Source organism: Pomacea canaliculata, linkage group LG3 (assembly GCF_003073045.1).
Source record: "Pomacea canaliculata isolate SZHN2017 linkage group LG3, ASM307304v1, whole genome shotgun sequence".
Classification (NCBI taxonomy): domain Eukaryota; kingdom Metazoa; phylum Mollusca; class Gastropoda; order Architaenioglossa; family Ampullariidae; genus Pomacea; species Pomacea canaliculata.
In genome coordinates this window covers 10606189-10629546 of record NC_037592.1, presented here as the reverse complement: position 1 = coordinate 10629546, position 23358 = coordinate 10606189, and the positions used below count along the sequence as shown (strand labels likewise).

General features: G+C 42.1%; 2 protein-coding genes across 3 annotated transcripts in view; one reads left to right on the top strand and one right to left on the bottom strand.

Moving 5' to 3' along the window:
• Window positions 1-7699, top strand: part of LOC112559928 — a 36233-nt gene extending 28534 nt beyond the window's left edge. Inside the window, exons 3-7 of the mRNA XM_025231426.1 lie at window positions 798-890; window positions 1737-1889; window positions 6692-6781; window positions 6951-7148; window positions 7392-7699. Coding sequence (XP_025087211.1) covers window positions 865-890; window positions 1737-1889; window positions 6692-6781; window positions 6951-7128 — 447 coding nt within the window. The 5' untranslated portion in view covers window positions 798-864 and the 3' untranslated portion in view covers window positions 7129-7148; window positions 7392-7699. The remainder of the gene's footprint in view (window positions 1-797; window positions 891-1736; window positions 1890-6691; window positions 6782-6950; window positions 7149-7391) is intronic.
• Window positions 7700-8075: 376 nt separating this feature from the next.
• LOC112559926 (transgelin-2-like) lies at window positions 8076-18712 on the bottom strand. 2 transcript variants are annotated; one of them, XM_025231424.1, is made up of 6 exons: window positions 18567-18712; window positions 13140-13223; window positions 12577-12663; window positions 11373-11431; window positions 9697-9919; window positions 8076-9288 (listed from the first exon to the last, which is right to left on the bottom strand). In XM_025231424.1, the coding sequence occupies exons 2-6, from the start codon at window positions 13200-13202 to the stop codon at window positions 9223-9225; spliced, it is 498 nt and encodes a 165-aa protein (XP_025087209.1). In that variant the 5' UTR covers window positions 13203-13223; window positions 18567-18712; the 3' UTR covers window positions 8076-9222. The 2 variants fall into 2 exon arrangements, with proteins under 2 accessions (XP_025087209.1, XP_025087210.1); XM_025231425.1 differs by lacking the exon at window positions 18567-18712 and adding an exon at window positions 14625-14837.
• Between the last annotated feature and the right edge of the window lie 4646 nt (window positions 18713-23358).

The following is a 23358-nucleotide window of genomic DNA, read 5'->3' as shown; positions in this document are numbered from 1 at the left end:
TCTATTACTTTTCAAACGTTTGACTGGTTAGTTTGAAAAACCTCTTGGTTATCTTGTCGCTTCCCCTCTCACCTTTCTGTACCAGGGGGCAATACAATCTTTTTTGTTAGCCACTGGGGAGCAGACGACACATCTCGCTCAGGGATGTTATCATTCCACACCCTCGCAAGGGAAAAATGGCTCCATGCCTTGTGAACAATCTTAGGAAAGATAAAGGGTCAGGGAGTAAAACCTACAAAAAATCTGAGACCCACAAGCGGGTGAAGACTTTACTCGTCAAAAAGTACCCGGTAGGACCAACTGTCCACCGTTTGCCAGTATTTTAGGAGACAGCAGCTGACGATCGAGGGTCATGAACTCTGGTACAGAAGGCAAGACAGCATGGTGGACTCCTTAGTAGGGAAGAGGTTGGAGCCGTCATCAGACCAGGGAGGAGGACAGATACACTTACTTCAGCCATCACATTCTCATAGAGAAGGATGAATATGAAATGAATGCCAGTAACGTGGACTTTGCTCGCAGAAACTGAGAGGAGAATTCAGGCATTTGAGAGCACGTGACTGAGGAGGTTCGATCCTGGGATCTCGTACAGAGGACACAGTCAATGGCTTGGTACTAGACACGGTCATCACACAAGGACACAAGAAATCTTTTATTTCAGCAATCACGAGCGAATGCTGGTCTTGTTTGGCCAGGTTGCCCAGCATGCCACTTTGTCAAAGACTGTCCTTCAAAGTATCTTAGTACCTTGCAGGTGGACTCGATGACAAAATACTAAATCGTGATTTTCTTTCCAGCCCTCGTCTGAAGAGAGAGTCGCGCTTCACGGTTGATGTCGACGGGCTGAAAGAAAACCTCGCTACCATGGCTGACGGGCTGGAAACCTTTCAGTAAGTATCAAATAAAACTCACAAAATTAAAAAGTACAGATAATAGCAAATGTACTATTTTCTTTGAGTATAATTAATCAATGTAGTTTCCGTATATGAAATGAAAATTTTCCTTTAGTGTGAAATGAAGCATCTTTGTTAGAATGAAGTAAAACGTTTCAGTGAACATGCCGTTTCATTCTAACCGCAACATTTCATTAAATACTGAAGTACGAGTTAACGAAAATGGCTAAGTAGGAAACGAAACACTTCATCCAGGATAAAAGGAAAGTTGTAGCAAGTATGAAATAGAGTTAAACTAAACCAGAGCTCTAATCTTTGAACTCTAAAAGCTTCTTAAAATTATTTAAGTAAAATGAAATTTCTACCCCTCCCCCCTGACTTTAGTTTGTGGTGTTGGTGGGTTAAGTGTGACTCTTACGACATTCGTTTGAGCTAGATGCAGACATATAAGACGATGACTACTTAATCTTGATCGCCTGAGTGGCACTGATAGTTTGAACATTGGAAAGCAAGAGATGAGGACAGTCCTATCCGGTCTACCTCAGAGCTAGGAAGGCTAACAAACCTCAGTTGTGACCCGCCATGTATTTATATCAAAGACAGAAACTGCAATGATGACAACGGACATTATGACGAAATGATAAAAAAACTGTTACGAATTGTATGACACATTGTTGTAAACGTTAAAAAGGTAATTCTTTAGTTGCTATTTCTAGAATAATTCCTTCCTTAGACAATAATTTATCCAACGTTATCAATGTTCGGGGGAAGGGACGTGCTGACTGCGATCAACTTATTAACCGATATTTTCTCCTCCCCTCACCCCCCACTTTCACCGATCAGGAAGCGGTCATGTGAGCTGGGGATCAACAGCCACCACTGCGCTCTCGCGCATCTGGATGACGTCATGATGGCACGTGACTTCCTGCGCAGCGGCTACAGCCCAGGCAAGCGCAGTGCTGACCTTCCTGAAGACTTGAGCAGCAAACTGAGAGAGTGAGTAGTCCACTGGTCGCTACAACCCTTCTTCCTTCATCAACAGAGTCTCTCCATGGTCACTATTCGCACGACCATCATGCTTTCTTCACTCTATCATTGCATTTTAAACTGATTACATCGTTACTTCTCCATTTGACTTCACGATCTGTTTTGCTGGTGGTTTAGAGAAGAAAAGGTGCACCCCCCTTCCTCCCAACTACTGTTTTCTGTAAAAGTCTTCACCGATAAGAGAGAATGAGATTGTGGTGTTGGAATTAATCTTTGTCAGAAACTCTGGAAGTCGGTCACACCGCTGTTGCTTTCGTTCTCAGATCCTTCCTCCGCCTCCTCCCCGCGAAAACTCCCACCACCCCAAGCCATCTTTCTTTCACTTTTATGGGAAAATGATAGTCCTTTAGCTATTCATTATGCTCAGACCCCTTACCCGGCGCTGCTGCCTAATTCTTTTTTCATACGTGGCATTCCCATAGTTCAACGGGTGCACGTGCGCACAAGTGTGAAGGCTTACACTTTGACCTGAGTGAAGAATCAGGTGTTCAGTACACTGCTGTCTGTTGTATGACTGTCCTACTAGGCAACTAAACTGATAATATTTAGGGATCAACGGCTACCAATGCGCTATCGAGTATCTGAATGACGTCATGATGGCCAGTAATTTCCTTCGTAGCGGCTTTGACTCAGGCAGGTGGTACTATTTTAGTAGAAGCGTTTAAAGTGATTGCTGGTGGCTAATGATGTAGTCTGCACCCAGCACCTGTTCATTCCAGAACGCTTCTGCCAACAAATCAATTATTTCAGTGAAAAATCTTTCCTTTCCTTTTCTCCTACACCTACACCTACATCATTATTAGTACCGCCTCCAGCCTGAGCACAACTACCACCTGACTACCTTACTTTCTTCCTTCTTACCTCCTCCTACGGCTGCTACAACTGCAACAGCTACCACTCCTCTTCTTCGATCTTCTGTCTTTGTATATCTTCTGTTGACAGCTCTCGTCATACCAGACCCATCAGACGTACTTTTCCTATTATCAGTTTTTCTCAAACCCATCAGGCTGAGAAGCGAAGGACATTAAATCTAAGCAAGTACCTAGGACACCTCTACCAAACTTTCAATTTCGTTTTCGTGTTCTTCGCTTACATCACGAAGAGAATGTTCCTTTAAAAAAAATTCAAATCACAAAGTAAAGATGTAAGGTAGGTCACAGTGTGCAGGAAGGACATACAAACGTTTACACAGCCTTTCACTCGTACAACCCTCGGGCAAAGACACACGTGGTCATCTCGTGCTCGCTTACATGATTCTTCACTTACAAAGTGTCCGCCGCTGTTCACAGCTCACATGTATCGCCTACATCTATGTCGCAGTTTGAAGGGTTATCACGACAACTTCTCGTCGGCCGCGAGTTCCCACGAGATTCTAGGTCTTCAATCCACGCTCCCCTCTCACCCACCAACTGCCACTCTTTAGTCCTTTGCCCCCGAGTATTCCTGAAAGGCTCACAACTCCAGAAAGGCCCACAACTCCACAACTCCAGAAAGGCCTACAACTCCACAACTCCAGAAAGGCCCACAACTCACTGAGGTCTGTAATTTTTCCCGCTTGCCTTGACGAAGACTACGTCTTCATCTCCCCTGGGTCCTCCTTCTGTTTCATTTGAAGGCTTTGGGTAAGTCAGGTTCCAGTTTTATGCAGAATGTTCCAGAACGAAACGGTTGACAGCAAACACGGCTCTGCTATTAATGACCCGAGTGGGTCTTGCTGACGTCACCCTACCCGCCCTCCTTACGTCACCTTGGTGTGCCCTGTGTTCCGAGTCTCCTACAGCAGACTTGCGGTCACCAAGAAACATTCATCACCACTTCCTTCATTTGGTTTCCTTGGTGCCAGGGTCTGTCATGGAGGTCTACTCTTCAACTGAATTATAGAATGGTCCTCTCGTGGGATTATGGAATCTACAATTGTAATTTGCAGGTTATAGTAATCACGAGGCTTGCCCCTCCTCCCCGAGGTAAAGTCCACATTAATTCTGGGAAGAAGGGAGGGAGAGAGAGAGAGAAAGGTGGGAACTCGAATATTATGTCGGAACAGGATTACATTAACCCAGAGTCCATTTCAAGAAGGAAATAAAAAAATAAAAGCACATGAAAGTACAGCTATGACAGATTTACATCTACACCATCTCCTTCTCATCATCATTCTCTTTGTCATCGTTATGATCATCTTAATTACAGCTTCAGGACTAGTTATTTTACCTTTTTGTACTAAAAGTGAGTGTAACATTAGTGCGGCATCGTAGTATGTTTATACTGACACACGATATACAAATAGAAGTAGAAACACAACGGCTTACGGTGTCCTCACTGAAAATTAAATACATATGTCAATGCTAGTATAAATATTTGTCTCTGTAGTAAAGTGAATCTATGCCACACCCAACATCACAACTTCAGTACTTGTTTGTAAATAGTCATCAAACCCATATATTTGGTTCACAAAACAAACTAAATCTTTTCTTATTTCATTCATTTGAAACGCAAAGATCAGATGAACATAACTTATTCTTCGCTTTGACACTTAATGTCAACTTGTTATTTCCTTCTTGATTATTTTTAAGACAAGCCGCGGGAAATGTATGGTGACTAATCACCACTTTGGTGGGCAGTTTCCCTGGTGGCAGGGACTAACTCGGTTTGCATGATCTGCTCTACAACTGAGTTACAGAGTCATCTATCCGTGGGATGCGATAATTTGCAATTGTAATTTAGGAAGTTATAGTAGTAATGAACTTTGCCCCTCAAGTAAAGTCCGCGGCATTTCTGAGAAGCCATACAGGGAGGAGAGAGACACAGGGATAAAAAGCTAGAGAGAGAGAGAGAGAGAATGAAAGCGAGAAGAAGTAACAAATGGAGGGCAAACACAAAGGAGAAAAGTAGTCAATAACATGAAAGCTGCCTTGCCGACATCTGGCGATAAAATGTGGTAATCATAGCTAAATGAGGCGCCAGGCGCACGGCGAAAGAAATCCAATTCCACTTTTGCAAAACACCGATTGCCTCCCCAGTTTTGTCGTACTTTTGCCCTCCCTTTGTCTGGCACCGCCTGATGTGCATCGCTCTGCTGTCTCTGATGTTTCCAATGTTTCTCATGAGTGCCATTGATAGACAGCTTCTCGGGCAAAATCGTCTTCTACTTACTCAACCGCGAAATACACATTTTGGTCATCTCCATTCAACCATTCACTTTCGAAGACGGATTATGACATCATTGTCATGAAAAGTTTGTTTTTAGCTCTGAAACCACACTTAATTGATACGATTCCACGACCATACCTAGAATCGCACGTGATGTCATCATTAGGCGCACCTGGGAGTGACCAGACAGGCAGAAGATTGCTTTGGTCACTTCATGCATACCAAACGTTTTCTTTCATTACAACCTTTGCCATTTTATTTATTTTACACGTTCAAGTCTTCACTTTATACATCATACAACAACAGAGCAAAGGTCCACCACAACAAACGTCTCACCCTGTGATGAGCTCGAATCCGTTGTGAGAAGATCATTCGCTCCTTTGCTAGGACATCTTTTAAATTTAACGATATATTCCGTTGAGACGATCATTCGTTAGGACAGTACATGATTATAACGGAGTAATTTCCTGTGAGACGACCAGAATGGAAAGTTTGTGTCTTGAATGTAACATGTTCCACTAAGACGACCATTCGCTTACATACTCGTTGCCTTCACGGACGTCACTCGTAACGTGGCGGAAATGACCCGTTGACTCTTGCGCGTGCGCACTGCGTGGAGCGAATGGCTATCTCGAAGGAAGGTTCAGATCATGACGTCAGTCGCAGAACGGACTCACCACAAAGCCAAATTGCTTCCAGAAACTAGTTTTGCCCGCCGATCGAAAGCACTGTTTGTCCGGCATCAAAAGTCCATTTCTTGCTGAAAGTGGCGCAAAAGCGAATCGCTCTGTTCTAGATTAGTCTAGACGGAGCTAGATAGGCCTGATAGGCTTACAGAACGGTAGAGGTAGGAAAAGTACAGATTTCTTAGTGGAAAAGAAATATCTAAAGGGGAATAACCCCACATTAACTCAACTAAGCACATATTGCGGTTACTTCCCTTTACCTTTATTCTCAACGCTCCATTTTCCCTGACCTGACCTTACCGCTTCTTCCAGACACAAAAATAAGCATTTTTGTTATATAGTCTATTTTCTTCTCGTTTTGTCTAAATTTCATCCCACATAATGTACCTCATTCAAATAACGCCGCAGACTTATCCTGATCTTGTCTTCATCTTTATCTGGTACCTAGCACTTGTGTTTATTTTGGTATCTGACCACACTTCCTAAGTTTAATTGCCCACTAGGATTAATTAAGTTGGTCTTTGTCATTGATATAACTTACATGAATCTCTCTTGTTTATGTTGTACTGCTTGTTCCCGAAATACTTTTGTTCCTGCTGTTTCAGTACTTGTATCATTCCTCAGTGTATTTGCATTTCTAAACCATCTTTGTATATGTGTTTGGCTACCTGCAACCTCCATTACCTGTATCATAGTAATATATTTACTCTGGGCCAGAGGAAACATTTTCTCACTGTCCTGCGTTTCTCAGGCATCAATAGGTATGAGTCATGTTCTTGTGATCCCACCGGGGTGTGAACATAAGCTGTCGTCGATCTCACATACAGTGCGCACATATTTAAAGTGTAAATTTTACTGATGAAACGATAAGGCCACCTTGTTCAGTCTTCACAGTAGTTCGTTCTTGGACTGTGGCAGGCTTCTTGACGACTTAAACCATCAGATGACAGAAGTCACAAAACTGCGACGAATGCTGGATGATATCAACACACAGCCCATGGAAACCAGGTCAGCCCCATAATTCTACAAATATTCAAATCCAGAAAATGTTGATGCAGATTCCTAGCGTAATGTCATTTGGTAAATAAACAAGTTCTTCTTCTCAGGGTGAGACAGTCTGTTTCTCTTCATTATTGTAACTAACTGTATGTTCTTCTTTTCTTACACCTTACTGCAGCAAGCGCACCTGTCAGTTCCGGTTGGGTAACCACTGTCTGACAGAAGCACTAGACCGTGCAGCCAGTCAGTATTACTACCTGAAGTCGGCCCTGTCCCCCGGACGTCGCCGTCGTCAGGCGCAGGATAACGACAACAAGATGAAAGACAACAGACAAGGCTCCAACAGGCGACGATGAACAGCCAACACCTGAACACGGTACGCCTGTCACGTGACTGCCAAGGTGTACCTTGTTAATATGCATCCTTGTATGGCTTGAAATTCATATTAAGTAAAGAATATGAATTTCCTCCATTACTCAAACAGCTAAAGCCTAAGTATTTTTCTACAAAAGTAATAAAATAGATAAAAATTTATTTCCAGTCAGGTTAGGACGTCTCCGTCGTGTTTACGTCTCATTTACTTCCGATTTCGTTATTATGTAAAATTGTCGTTTTGCAGAGGTGCAGTCCTTGGAGGGTTACTACAACAGCAGCGACAGGTTTGTGACCCAGTAGCTGTCGCCCTCTGGGGACATCTGTTGCTGACGTCACAGCGCCTGCCAGCCCTCGGTGTACACGAAGGATTTTCTCTGGACTGCAGCGTGCTCACGGAGGTCTTTAACTACGTACAGACCGTGCTGGGATCTGATGTACTATCAGTACAACTATCGACAACAAAACTATTGGGGAAAGAGGGTCTTTTAGTTAAAAAATATGAGTTTCTTCATGTTCTGATTATTGCAGAAGTAAACCACAAGTAATCGGTAGCGTTGTGCAGATTCATGGGAAATATGTGTGTGCGTGCGCATGCGCGAGGCTGGCTCAGTTTACAAAAAGGAAGGAAGGCAAGGGAAAATGACAAAAAAAAAAAAAGACGAAAAATGTAAAATATAAATGACACTAATGCATCAGTACAGTAACAAATTAATTCCCCTAACACAAGATGGTCACCAGAGCAGTTAACTAAAGGACTCACTTCACCTGTCTGTGGGTTGTACACGGTTTTTACGGAGTAAAAGCAACGGACCTTCCTGCGAAAAAACCTTGGTCAAATATAATTATTTTCCTTTTGACCTTTGCCCTCCCTTGGATGGCCCTTTGCCCCTACAGACAACTCACAGCAGGCAGACAACAGAAGGCTAACTCGACAGAAATATACACTTTTATTACAATATAAAAGAATTTGACAACAGCAGAGCATAGCAGCATATATGTTCGTAAGATTCATTCAAGAAAAAGGAGATAAAAATGAAAAACCGAAATCAGGAAAGATATAAAGAATTATTCCATAAAACAAACAAATAAAAGAAAACAAGTTATGGACAGGCGATTAAAACTAAAATTAAAGCAACATTTATACCCAAAATTTAATCGCTTTCAACCTTAATTCTGCATAAATTGCACAGCATGAAATGAAGTTTTCTTCGGTCTTATCCTTTGTTGATGAATTAAATGCGCTCTTGGAAAACAGAAAAAATAATATTTATTATCTCACCTGAGCACAACCTATTTGAATATCATGAGCAACGAGCTTTGTGGGGTCATCAAAAGATATAAGATCCTTCTTTTATTTACCTGTGTTCATTCTTCGCGGCTATAAGTTATATAATAGCTCTTCCGCTCTATTTCTTCTCCAACTCCAAACCTTTCGTCACACTGATTGTAAAAGCTGGTGCTTGCTATTTACATAGCTTTTTATAACCTTCTAAACATATACAACTGGTAAAAAATAGTTCAGAGCGCACAACACAATAAAACACTTTCCTATCTTGGCAAGAAGACTTCAGCAAGCGGGAAAGAGTTGGCAGAAACACATTACTATCTGTCATTTCTGATTAAAGCTATGTCTTACGGAGGTAACTATAATTATCTCATGACAGGCTGATCCTCTATTGCCTTTTAAGTGGCGTTCGCTAGGTCACATCAAAATGATTTTAAATGATGCGATTAAAAAAAAAAAAAGAATACTTTTCCCTGATGTTGAGAAACAGGCTGCTTGAAAACACTTCAGCAAACATACTTACAAGAAAAGTGTTAATGTAGGTAGTTTCTACTTAAATGCCAAAAAACTCCCAAAAAGGCTCATTGTTCACTTTTTACCACCCCCGTACCCTCTCATTTTTGCGAATGAACATAGATGCACGAAACAACAATGAGCACGACCCTTGCGTGTAGTTCGAATGTTTTAAGAGATGATTAGCTAAGCGCTCCGCTTCAGTCTCGGCCAAGTCTCGTCTAGGAGTCACAAAGACCTTGTCTTGGCGTGATGTGCATGCATGCTTCCAGAGATTTCAGTCAAAATTCAGTGATTTTTGAATCTCTCCCGTGTAAGTGGGTGTGAAGCCCTTGCTGTTGGCCTGGTGTTGGAAACAAACAGCAACTTAAATGAAGCAGGAAAGTAATATGTAAATGTTTCATTGTTTTGTATCCAAACTAATTACTATTGTAAACATAGGGTGTACGTGAGAGAGAGACAAAAGAGTGAGTGAGAAAATCGCAATATCAAACATAATATTATATGTATCTGTGCGTAGTTGTGAACACAGAGACCAAGAAAGATAAATTTAATTTTAAAGAAAGAAGATACTTAAATAAAATTGATCATATTAACTTTAAAAATTACTATTCATTATAGAACAGACTAAAATATAATTACTGTAAATGACAGAACAAAGCAAGAAAAGTGGAACGAAGGCAACTAAAGATTGAAGGGAGGAAGCAGAGTCCCTTTTCACACATTTCATGTTTGGGACTGCTATACTCACCAGGAAGCCGAGACTGTGCAAGCAGTTGATGACGTTGAGGAAGGGCCCCTTGCGGCCTTCCCACAGATCCGCGGACTGCACCAAGAACTCCTTGGCCAGGCCGTACTGTAGGCAGCCGTTGTTGAAGGCCTCGATGTTGGTGTAGGCCACGAACATGGAGGCCACCTTCTTCTGCACGTGCACCTTGTTCTTGCCTTCTGCCTCCAACAGCTTGTTAATCAGCCTGCCAATGAAGTTCACTCTCAGAAATTGTCTTCTTTATAAACTAAGTCAGTGACTAAAGCTCTGTTTTAAAGGACTAGTGCAAAATGTCCTCTTAATGATTGGCTAAGGTTCAATGTAAGATACAATCTCTCTAAACCCTCAAGAAGCACACCTCAAAACACTCAGCACTTTAAGAGGTCAACAACATAGACTTCAGGGGATAGTGAAATATATTTCTTGTGAAGACTTTGGCCAATGGGAGAGCTGGAAATTAATGTTAATAAGGGATATTGTGATGTCATAATTATCTCTTTCTGTACAAGATAATGTTTGTAGGCGTATATCCAAAAAATTTCTACATATCTTTAAATCTTCACTTTTAGACTCTCTTTAAGAAAGAAAAATATCACAGAAGGGAACATTATGGTGGACTGAGCTTACAACCGAGATTTCTACTTCAACAAGCAAACAAAGTGTTTGTCTGTTAGATCATCAAACAGAAGAAAAGCAATAAGACCTTCAAGCATCAATAATTATTTTAAAATCCAGTAAAGCACTAGTCTCTTTAGGTCACATGCATAATAGTGTAAATAACTGTTCTGGAGATGAAAATTCTACTGTTCAATGGTCGACATGTGTAAATATTTAGCTTTCAGTCGACAGCAAAGTTCTACATAACACTAAAGCCAAGTTCTTCCCAATACAAATGTTAATTCACAAACAGACTTGTCTGATCCATCTGTGGTTGACTTTGGTTTAGTAAAAAGAAGTCTTTAAAATATAACATTATACACAGCATCAGAATAAATCAAGTAAAGCCATTTGCAAATGAATCGTATGAGAAAATGTCTTCGCCTACAACACTGAGATAGGGGAGAATTGACAGACTGAATATTTATTTGACTAAAGCACAAGAAGTCAACAAAACAGTGGTTTCTCTCCACATGCAGTCACTTGTAACTAAAAGTGTAGCCAAAGTGTTAGAAAAGCCGACAAACTAGCAAACTAGTTTAACAAAGCAAAATGGATATTTGTCAATGCTTCCGACACTTTCAGAACTAAGCCGCCGTCTGCCAAACTTTAAGAAGGAATGCAGGAGAGAGATGGAAAGAAATAAAACAATATACTGGAAGACTCAGACGAAAAAGAAAGGGAAGGAATACAGAGCGAGAGACAGACAAAATGAACAGCAAAAAAAAAAAAAAAAAAGAAGTTGAATTTATAAGAATTTGAATGTACAGAGCTCAGATAGAGTGTTTTCGTAGCAGCTTGTGAGTTTGGAACAAACATGTCAACTTGGTGCCAAGCCGGTGTCAGTACAAATCTGCGGAATCCGAAGTCTGAGGGAATTACAACAACAACAACAACAACAACAACAACAACAACAACAACAACAACCAAACAAAAAGCAATTCAAAAGCTAAAGAAATCAAAAAGGGGAGAAGGAGAAGGACCATGATTTGCACACTTACTTGCAAAGCATGACGCCGTCCCTAAGGGATTTGTGAAGATCACGCTGTGAATAGGATGGCTGTAGGGAACACAAAGGGATGAAGAAACAGGGATGAACAAGGGTGAGACATAACTAAGAATAATCAAGCAAGGAACTGACCAACCTAGGAGGGCAAAGGGAAGTCAGGAAGTAACTAAAAATATGTCAATTAAAAAATTGTACCGATAAGAAGGGATTGAACTCTGGGTAATGAAGGCTAGAGTTGTTATAGTCGGGTTTGAGATTTAACTCTTGGCTCTCATTGATATAACACAAGACATTGATATTATTTTATAATATTAAACATTAAAAATGTGAAAAGACATGACGAAAGAAAAGAATCATATTAGACTAGAATCTGTCTGTAACTCTTTAGTTTTTAGGAATTCAAGCTTTTCCATTCTTTGTACGAATCCTGATGAACAGTCCACGAAACTTTCAAGTGTCAATAAAATGTATTTTTCCTTGACAAATGTGTATTTTCTGTCAATAACATTCAATTTCTTTAATGATAAGCATCTTTGAAGCTTAGAAGTTGTGGTCCAAATGAAGAACATACGGGCGTTTGGTGTATGGGTAGGGGGTTGGGAGTGCCACAGTGGTGTTTTGTATTATGATCAACAGTGACTGAACGTGACACGTAAAGATGAGCTCACGCCAAAGGTAAACAATAAACAAAATATAGATATTTCAGAGGGCCCACCAAATGTACAGCTAATTGTCTATAATGTCCATTATCTACGCTTCTAGCAAGTCCTAAAGGATTTCAAAATTATATTTTGAGAAAACTGTGATCAGTATAACATGCTTGATACTGGTGGTATTCTCCTCCCTATTCACTGGACTTGCTTTCAAGAAGAGGGTCATATGTTTTTATTCTTCTGTCTTCCGGAAATAAGTTCTTACCTTTCCCCCCAGAAAAAGTTAACATCTTTTAGACAAGTCTAAATCATTGACATTTTTTTATATTCACTAACCACTCTGACCAGTCCAGCTTCATAAATCTTGTAATGACGAAATATAGACCTTAGGCCTCCTTCCAAGTCCCTGTCACCTACATCAAGCCGGTCACTGCACCTACTGACCCTGACACCTATACACGACTGCAGTAATGAGGTGATCATCACAACATTCCCTGACATGACAGAGACAGTGACATGAAAGTTGATGACAGCAGGACTCACAATAGGCTCGTGTTCTCCTTGAAGAACAGCGTTGATCCACAACTGGACGGCTTTCGTGGTACCTGCCTCCTCCTCCTGGTCATATCGCTGTAAACAACAGGATCATCATCAATTACTGTTCTTTAAAGAATATCATCATTAAGAGATTAAAGGCCTCAAACTAAAATCCCCAAGATCACTATGTAAGGAAACAAAATATTTCATGAAAAGCAAAATAAGAAGGGAATGGCAGTAAAAATAACAAAATGTGAAAACACATCGCCGTTAAAACGACATTTTCAAACATCACGTTTGTTCCCAGATACACTTTATTAACCTATGGTTCCAGCTCTCCTATTGGCTGAGGCCTTGACAACACATAAACGTATCCATGTACAATCCTGATGTCTGTGTTGTTGACCTTTACCCTGTAGGAAGCTGGATGGCAGCAGTCAACGTGACAGACCACGTGTGATGTGACAATGGCGTACATAGTCCGACTTTTATGGAAAAAATGAGCAATATTCCCCTGTTTCGTTTATATACCCTTCTGTTAGCTCAGGATTATGTTATCAACAATGTACCTGTTCCAATTTCTTGTCTATTTCTGCTCCAATGCCGGCCTTCTTTGCTCGATTTTCTGCCATTTTGTCTGTTTATTGAAGGCTCTGAAAGGACGAAAGAAAACTGAATGAGAAAACCTTGCATACAAAAGTTTGCTTGGAGAACTTAAAGCTTATCCGAAGTTTCTCCAATAATACATTTGCAATCAGCGTCCTGAGGCTAGCAGAGTGGGACAGGGAACAGATGGTGTAGACAGTACAAAGTGTAGACGGCACATCATGTAGACAGCGCATGATGGAGATATCCCTTAGTATAGACACGAAAACAGGAAAATAGCTTAGCCAGCCTAATAGCTTGACAAGACTGGCATTCACATTCACACATTCACATTCACATTCACGCTGAACACGTTCTAGAGAGGACGTGGGATAATCATTAGCAGAAGGGTTCATCCTCCTGGACTGTCCTCCACAAGACTCAGCAGGTTGTGATACCAAGTGCATCCATTCCCTGACGTTTTCACACCAACCTTTCAGTTATCTTCACTTTCCTTTGAATTCTTTCGACCCTGTTGTACAGGGAAGTTTTATCGGGACTACTATCCCATTTTGCTTTACAATCCCATAATAATGTACACAGAGCAGCAAGTTCAGAGGAATAAATTTGATTTTTTTTTTCAAGTCGTTTGAAAAGGTTTTCCCAAGCTTTTCAGCAACTCCTGGCATGTAGCAAAGGGAGCTAACTCTTGTGTAATATTCTTGTGTATTCTTTCATCATATCCATTTCATCACGAACTTGTATTACTGGACTGCTGGCTGACGATTTTTTCCAGTTAACTACCAAAACGAGGCATGAGACTACAAAGCTTCCGGTTTAGTCACATTCTTTGTTTAGGCTCGCCGAGACTAAGAGTGGAGAACTTCGCAAGAGGCCAAGCCTTGGTCTTGGCAGACAGACAGCAGTCCACCTATACACGTCAATGATTTCATTCACCAGGTTTAAGTATTCCTCCACCTTCAGGCATCATTTTTTAAATCCATAATCAGACACATTTTTTTTTTTCAATCTGAACCTAAACAAAGACCAGAAAAACGAGGAAGATGGGATATTCCTGACTTGTCATCAGTTCTGAAAGTCGTTGTTGTGGTGCAAGCTACACTGTGATGACGTCTGTGGCCGCTACGAGACAACTCGCTCACACACCTCAGAAGAGTTATGCGCCTTCAAACATCAAATCTTTCGTCGAGATTGTAGTGCCAGTAATCACTAGCTTGGAAACATCTTTTTTTTTCTATTAACAACTCCGAGACACAAACTTCTTTTACATTCTGTAATGAAGTAGTTGTGTAGTCATATCCGCACTGACTGACAACTATTCTCGTGTTATATAATTTCATGGATTTCGATTTTGATCATGTGATCGTTGACAAACTATTTTGACTATAAAAATTAAACATAATTGTAGTAATATTCACAGAGACATCGAGTCAAAACCCTTTTCTTACAGTGTGAAGAGCACAAAGTGTTGTAGAGTCAGTGCCTGCTGGTCCCTGGCTTCCACTGCTGGGTCTGGCACCAGGAGTCCGAGCTTTAATACAAATGATAATTCCTTCTGATGATTCTGCTGCCTCGCTTGTCGACGACTTGGAGCAGAGCCCAGGTGTGACTCAGTTGAGGGAAGCAGCCCCTATTTCGCAGACCTAACCCCTTCTCTTCTTCCGCCTGTGTGCACTGGCAGGCCCCGGAATCGCCTCCTCTCACGCGCATTCCACGAGAACCGCATTCCTCCCTCCCGTGCTCAAGTCAGCAAATCCAAAGAGAAGAGCAAGGGCTGACTCAGTCGTGCAAAATCGCTTTCCCTTTCTGCCCAGGGAACAAAATTAGCATTTTCCAGACTAAAAATAGTCCATATCTTTCATCTTTTCCTTTTAATTCTTTCTGGTTTTAGTTTTGCTTAATGGTGGGGAAGACGAGACCACCAATGAAATGAGGAGGAACAGTTCAGCACACGTGACCTTTTTTTTTCATGGAGCACTTCGAGGTGGATTTTTTAAAATTCTGAATAGGGATTTCGTTTTTGTGTTTTGTGTGTGTGCCCCTTACTGGGTTTTGAATGAGTGTAAAACCATAGTGTTTACGAGGAGGAGTGCACAATATCTCTGTGTGGATGATGGGGAGAGGGGTTCGAATCTGAGAAATTAAATACAGGTCAGCAAGTTCTCATACCAAAGATACTTAAGGGGGGAAAAAACATTTGAGAATCGGAGATGTCAGACAGAAAGGGAGTACTAGTAGGTGGGGAAAGGGGAGGAGTTGCTGGCAGCGAGTGAAGATGTTATCGTCAGCCCGACTCAGGTGAGATGGATGGAGCAGCCAGCTGCAGGTGCCACATGCTTGAAATCACGAGCGTGACGCGCGAGCTGCTGGTCGGTCACAGATTCCAAGCTACGGTCGAGCGGCTGCATTAACCGCCTGCTTAATTAATAAACTCCTCCTTCCCCTCCACAAACACACTCCCATCCACGAGTGATTCGGAAATCTTTAAGGTGTGCTCAATGCAGTGGACATACAAGTGGAAATACGGGTTTGTCCACATTTAAAAAAAAAAAAATCTTCCACCGATTGAGCGAGTGGAAGAAATAAAGTGGGGATGAACGATTTGTAAATTAATCTTCAAAGGATATGAACCGCTCGCTTTGGACTGGGTAGGGGGGTACCACCGAACTAAACTCACGGGTAAGATATCCACAACGGCGGGGGCGCACAAGCAAAAACTTTGTTTTGTTTCTCACTGCCTCCAGAGTTTGCGAGGAGTGTGTATAAACTATCACGTGACTCACAAGAGTACATGTTGCGCCTAAGCGTTTGGAGGGGAAGGGGAGGCGTAGGAGTCACGTGTCCAAAAAAGCGCCCACGTGTCGAAAACATAAATCAGCGAGCGTTTGCCTATTTCGGGTGCGCGCGTCGGCGGTTGGGACCATCTTGCTAGTGCGGGGCGCCACAAGTCGCACGATCGCTACCTGGGGTGGCATGGGGCCGCACAGAGGTGGGGAGAGGCCAGCGTCATGCCACACACGCACGCACGCACATTATTTATTTATTCCCAAGAATACACTGAAAATAGCTGTAGAGCGAACGCTAGAATTTCCTGGATGTCAACACCGAACGTTGTCAAAAATGTTTGTCAGACAATAAGCCAATCGCTTTTTTTCCCTGTAGAAGTAGTACTTGAAGTAGTGCAACCGTAGATGCAATTCTACAGTGTAAGTAATACAGTTGAGGAAGTAGTACTGCTACTGGTAGTATCTATCACCTTGGAGTTTACGGAACTGCATGTCAAGATACAGGCTTTGAGGGAACATTCTCGATTATCCACTGCCAGACATCAAAAACCACCACCACCACCCCTACCACCACCACTACAACTGTCATCATCATCATCATCACCACCACCAGCACCACCAACACCACCACAACCACCACCACAATCGTAAACGTCGTTGTAATCGCGTCGTTGACCCCAGCGAGAGGCCTGACGAAGCCCACCGAGACTACCTGTCCTTTTGCGTCGTCAGCAGTTGCTGTTGTCTCACTTTCTCTAATCTATATAAGTGTATAAATGTTTCCTTTTTCTTTTCTCTCTTTTTTTTTTTTTGCGTCGTCGCCAGCTATTTCAGTTAGTATTTCGGTTACAGCATGTTGAAACACTAAGCCTGTTCTGTCTGTATAACCCATTCATTGAGACACATTTTCGTGATATGATCTTGTAAACATCTGCACTTTTCAAAATTAAGTTTGAATTTATGATTGCATTACGACGAGAGTTTATTTACAACGCTTGCAAGGTCTACTTTCCTGCGGCACGCGTGCATCAAGGGAGACAATACGCTCTCTGGTTAGTAAAATGATGCGAGTTGTCGATCTTTGTGTCCCTTTTTTAAGTCGAGGGCGGGGTGGCTACAGGAAAGCTCATTAACTGAGACTTGAGACTAAACTTGCTATGTGGTTTTGTTTGTTTGTTTTTACAATTATCTGTCCCGGCCAGAGACTAAAAGAACAGCAGATTGGCTGCTTGGTGCTGTTTAATGCCGGGTCAGCACTGGAGGTAAAGAAACACAGGGTCGTGAACATAAGTTACTGCGCATGCCTGGAGCACTGAGTGACGGGCTGCGAGCGGCGCGGGAGTTATTTTTCCGTCATCTTGTTTTTACTCAAAGATAAGCTGCTGGCAAGAATTCCCACCGTGTCTGCCAGAACCAACAATGGTTCAAGGTGATCTCTCATACTTTGTTCTACATTCCGCACAACAAACAACAACAGCTACATCGCAGTCTGCTGAACCCACTTACTCTGTTCCCCCCCCCTTCTCTCTGTCCCCACCCCCACGCCCCCACACACTCCTCTTCCTAAGGTGCGCGCGCACACACACATGTTGACACCGACATACGGAAGTTTAGTCAACAACAGCGATAAAACAACTGACAAAAATCAAGCGCAGATGTTGTCGGTCTGTTGTTATCGTTATTACATCATTACCTTAATCTTCTCCCACCTCTCCCAAAAGATAATACAATATCTTGACAGTCGCAGGAGGTTACTGAGTGGGTGCTCTGTGGACAGCATTAAACACTTCTTCACACACAGTATGTACACTGTGGTAGACCTCGATAGTCTGTCTTATTACACTATATATATATACCTAATAGTCTGTCTTATTACAGAATACACACTGTAGTAATCCTTGATGGTCTCTCCTATAGCATTTGTGCTGAACCTCGACCACAGTTCTTGCCGTTTCATATCAGAATATTTTCCGACATTAAAATTATTTTCACACATATGCTCTATCGAGATTAAACTTCAGCCGCATCTAAACACGCAAGCACACGTGTACGAACGCACTTTCATTTAACATCTCTCTCTCTCACAGACACATATGCCTGCAGTCTCCTCTGCTTCTGTCAAGCTCTATACTAAATATTGTGACAGTCTAGTGATGTTGATGTGTGAACTACGGTTTTTGTTTTTGTTTTTTTTTTTTTGTCTGAGAAGACTGGAATCCAGACAACATTAGCTTTCAGGAATTCGTTTTCTCCTCTCCTCAGATTGCAGGTAAATGTTCATTTACCTGTGTTTATTGTTCAAATAATCTGTTCGCATTCTGTTCTTTTACACTGCAGTAAGCAGCAGCACTGCACATCACCTCTATGATGCATCATCATTTCGCAACCGCCAGCCTAAAAATAAACTGATCAGCATTTTGCTGCTGAAGTTTCAGCAGCTGCCTCCCCTCACTGAACACCCTTTTAGTTACGAGTTTCCTCTGTAAATATTATTTGAATAAACACTTTTCAACTGAACAAAATGACTGCAATGGATGACTGAAGCAGCAGAGACAGTAAGCGAGGAAATCCAGTTACAAAGTAAGTTTTTAAAACATGACTTACCGAAGTTCGACTTGCTTCACTTGTGTCTCGTCCAAGGTGCTTCCGAGTCTTGCCGGCGAAGAAGAGGGTTCACGGCTGCTGCACCGCCTGTTCCTGGCCGGCCCACACCTCCAGCGGCTTGCCAACAGGTGAGAGCAGGCTGGAGGGGCGACATTCAGGTAGATTGTCCACAACGGTAATTAAAATGGCGGGTGTAGATACCATGAGCTCCATATTTCAAAAGAGTGTTATACTTTCTTGTTTTAAAATACTTCTTGCAGTCCGAAGTTGTTTATAGTTAAGACTCGCAATAAATCCAGTAAATGAAATAAATTAATGATTTAAGTTTTAAACAAACTGAAAAATATGAAAAAATATTGTTTAATAAATTGCTGTCAAACTTCTGAACTCGTCTGTCTGATATTATAAATTAATGTTAGTTAGTACAATGGTTTTATTAAGACAGTTGAATGTAACTGTTTGAATATTGTTGCAGGAGGTAAAGACACTGTTCTTGCTATCAATTTACCGAAGAATTGTTTGATCAAAACATAACCCTTTAGTTGCTGCTCATGAACCAGGTATTTCTACCCGTAGCAGTGCTGTACACAGGCTCCGAGAGGCAGAGAGAGAGGGAGGAGAGAGAGAAAGCGCGTGCCACGCGCGTGCGCCTTGCCATATAAAGCCATTGCCACCAAAATGCATAAGGGGGGCGAAATTCGAGACAGACCTTCATCTGGCTGCAAACCCAGTCGGCAGTTGCAGCCGGCGAGCTTGCCGTCTCCATCACTTCATTTTTGAGGTGCTCGCCGCCCCACCTTTCGCTTCCATTAATTTCACTCTTTCGATAGTCGAATTCCTCCGGGCCCGCCAGGCGGCGAGTCAGGGGCTGTTTGAAGTCAGGTCCCTACAAGTTTCGTGAACAGTGTTCACAGGTAACACTCCCAGGTTCATTAAGCTGACACGTGATTAGCCAAGACAGCAAAGCAAGAAATGGATGGTGGTTGGTTTTGACGAGATTTTTTAAAGTTGCTTAAAGAAGGAAATGGTTTAACTCTTTCTTTAAAAATATCTTTGGGGATGAGTCACAGAATGGGGAAATCTCAGTCTTTTGGAATGTACGGACAAGCAATACGATAGAAAATTGTGTATTTTGTCACGTGTGTGCGTGTCACAGTAAAGCATCTTTATTCACCATAAAAGCAGGCACAATGTGCTTCACAAATACAAGACAATACTAACGGGCACAAAAAACTGAAGAAATATGAGTTATAACGGTGAGAGAAAGAGAGAGGTGGGGGAGGGTGGTAGCGTGAGTGAGTGAAGGGTAGTTGTGGGCGGGGCCTGAAAAAATAAGGCGAATGAATGGAAGGAAACGATTTTAGCGCGTGAGAATTAGTGCGTGACAGGAAAGTGCAATGCTGAACTCTCTTTACCTCGACATCCCTAAATTAACTTAAATTCACTCGACATGTCTAAATTAACTTAAGCAAACCACATGGTCATCATAGCTATTGCTATTTCTGTTAGCACAAACAGCTTTCCCGCCTTCTGAAAGCAATAACAGTCTCTTGTTCTGATAAGTCTTGCTTCGTTGAGGTTTCCACCATTCTTCGTTTTTTTCATCATCTCTCTCTCTCTTCTCTGGATACATGTTAGTGGGGTTTTTATTTTGCCGCATTCCTCTAAGCTCCGTGCAATAGTCGTTGGATATGCCTTCCTTTACTCTCCAATTTCTGTAAACCCTTGCACATCGTTCTTTATTTACAATCTTGTTTCTGCAAACACCAATCTGTAACAGGTGAGACTGTCGTCCATTGCCCTCCCACCTGTACAAGCGCCTGACTCAATGCGTTTGCTGCTCTTATCAAGTCATTATTCAGCCTCTGTAACCACAACTCTCGACTTTTACTGGAAGCTTCCTAGCTTACTAACTTGTTACACGATAACTTGTTATCTGTGCAATCCTGTTTACTGTCCCTTTTCTAGTTCACTCCTCTAGTCACAGACTGTGGGTGCGCAGTGTGTTTCCACCCCATTTCTGTCTGATGAGAACTTGGCACAAGACTTGGCGTGCACCCGGCAGATGGCGAAGAGATTTAGCTGCAGTAATTTTTTTATTAGTGTTATTATTTTAGGAAAGGGGTGGGGACTGGAGCGCGTGCCATGATCTGAGCAAAGCGATACACTGATGCCAGGAACACCCGCCAGCTGATTTTTTTGTAAAGGTCTCAGTGACACGCCCCCTGACCACGATGACGAATATCCCTGAAAGATAAAAAGCGCTTAAGGTTTGTTGTCATTCCAAAATACAGATACAAAAAATTAAATATATTAAACCAGAAGAAAAAATCATTAGTCTCTCATTGTTTTAAATTGTTTATTTTAGTTTGTCTGAATTTTTGTTATCTTTATCAGGATGCATCCTGAGGAAACTTTTGTTTACAAGTAAATCACAGTGGTAAAGGAAGCATGCACGAGTTGACTTTTTCTGTTCATTTATTCCTCCTCTAGTCTTTCCGTCTACATTCCGACGCTTTTCTGTTGAAAGATAAAGTTACGTTTACACCAGATACAACGATGTCTTTAATTACAATAATTTATATTTTGATATCGAGTTGGTCATTAGCAGTGATGGTGTGTGGGATAACCGTTACCAACAACCCAGGTACTTAGTTGTAATATACACTTACACACGCACGCACACAAACAAAAAGAATAAATAGACAGAAACGGGAGACAGACGCCCGAACTCAATAGACATTAAAAGATTTTCGTTTCGCTGAAATCTTTATGAGGATCACGCAGCATAATAATTTTCTTTCAATGGAAAACAAAAGCGAAATCGGATTGGTTCACAAGTCCTTTAATTTCCAAGACATGAACTGTAATATTGTGTCAAATAAAAATAATTTCGTCGTCAGACGTCAACTCCCGAGCGACAGCAAAAAGAATGTCTAGGGATGGACTTTATCGTGTATCTTCAACTAATAATAATACTTTGCTGGAAATAGTAGTGGCGGTAATGGTGGTGGTAGTCATCGTCGTCGTAGTTGTGAGTGGGGGAAGACTTTACAACTCATGGTACGGAATACAACGCAGGTATCTACGCAGGTATCTACCTGCTGTGGCGGGGTCAGGGACTGCAGGTTCAAGGTGGACTGGCTGACTGACGTGTCGGCGCTCGACAACAAGCTGCAGGCCAGCAAGTTCACGGCACCGCGCCTGTCACGCGCACAACCGGAAGGGGATGGGGAGGATGCTTGTCCAATCAGCGCGCGAGAACTGCTGACTGAAGGTATCTGGCAGACGTCTGGCTCAGCAGCATGCACGTAAACATACAGGTGTAAATGACTTTTCCTGCGCATGGGTACAGTGTGTTCTTTGCAGCGAATATGGTGGTGGTGGTGGTGGTGGTGGTGGTGGTGGAAGTGCCTATAATAATAATAACAGGTCTCCAACGAAAATGCGTTTTATTTTTTTGGAAAAACGCTGAACACAGAAATGCGTGCGTGTCTTGCATCACTATGTAGAACAAGAGATGGCAGACTCCAGCATTCTCGGTGAGATGGGGAGAGAGGGGTTGCCAAGACGAATGGCGAAGTAAACAAAACGGATGCAGTACTCTTCTCCACCCCCGATGCTTTTTTTAACCTCTGGGAGGTTGCGAGGCTCTGTTGCCTTGTAAAGGGGAGGGATCGAAGTCTGCCTGTACTGTTTACTGACCTGACACCCAGCAGGGAAATTGCTGCCAGATGATAAGTAACAACTACCTACAAGTTTGTAAGACACGGTCTGCAACACATCATCTAGAAAACAACAAAGTTCTGCTACTGGCAGTCTCGGCGAGATGTTGTAATGAGTAAACACAAGTCTCCCTTGCCAAATCTTTCCAGCATGCAATCCCATCTTCCTGGCAGAACACACACACACACACACACACACACGCACGCACACACACACACACAGAGGAAAGACTACTTTTGAACAGCCAGCAGGCTTAAGTATCCCGTTGCTAAGCAACGCTCGCCGTACGTCATCTTGCTTCTTTCCTGGCAGCACTTCTTTAATTTGTTACCATGGCGACGGACACTGATAAAGGGTGAAGCCAAAACGGACTTAAACCTTTTTAAGCCTTCTGGCGTATTTTCAGTGAAAGGATTGTCTGCTCTTGTAGCCAAAACAAACAAGGGAAACAGCTCCGACTTCCGACCGCAGGTCGTGAATGAGTTATAAACATCTGTACCATCACCTCCTGAAGTCTTGAAATACAGATCTTTAATGACTTGTCTTCGTAGAAGTGAATGTGGTTCTAGCCATCACATAAAATAACCGCCATCATGTCTGACGTCATCGGTACCCGAGAATTTGTCTGTAACTGAGCATTTAACTTTTTAAATTTAGTACAATCCGAGAATTGTTAGTGGTAAAATAAATGTCTATGCCCAGATTTTTTTTTCTCCAAGCGAACGACTTTGAGCAGCGGAAGGTGTCAGGTAAGGGGAGCTAACCTGCAGCGGTGACAAAGGAAGTCATAATGGATTGTCTCCTTTGGCGTTAACGCTTTGGCATCAGCAGCTCTCGCTTCTTGTAGACTGGAGCTGGTATTCATCTTTTGAACAATAGTCTTCAGGTGGATGAGGTGTTCCTGCAAGTATTTTGTCTGTGTCCGTAAGTGTATTGTGTGTATTTTGTGTATATTTACCTTTCTTTTGCATTGAGCTTTCTGACAAGTAGCGAAATTTTATTATTATTGTTGTTGTTGTTGTTATTATTATTCATAGTTATTGAGGTAGCATGACTCACAAATAAT

What these genes read in the sequence shown, in the direction of transcription:
- LOC112559926 (XM_025231424.1), bottom strand. Translation starts at nt 13,202, where the DNA reads ATGGCAGAAAATCGAGCAAAGAAGGCCGGCATTGGAGCAGAAATAGAC. An exon ending in GACGGCGTCATGCTTTGCAA is followed by an intron (nt 9,920 to 11,372) that starts GTAAGTGTGCAA and finishes CTTCATTGGCAG; the next exon opens with GCTGATTAACAAGCTGTTGG. An exon ending in TGCACAGTCTCGGCTTCCTG is followed by an intron (nt 9,289 to 9,696) that starts GTGAGTATAGCA and finishes TTCCAACACCAG; the next exon opens with GCCAACAGCAAGGGCTTCAC.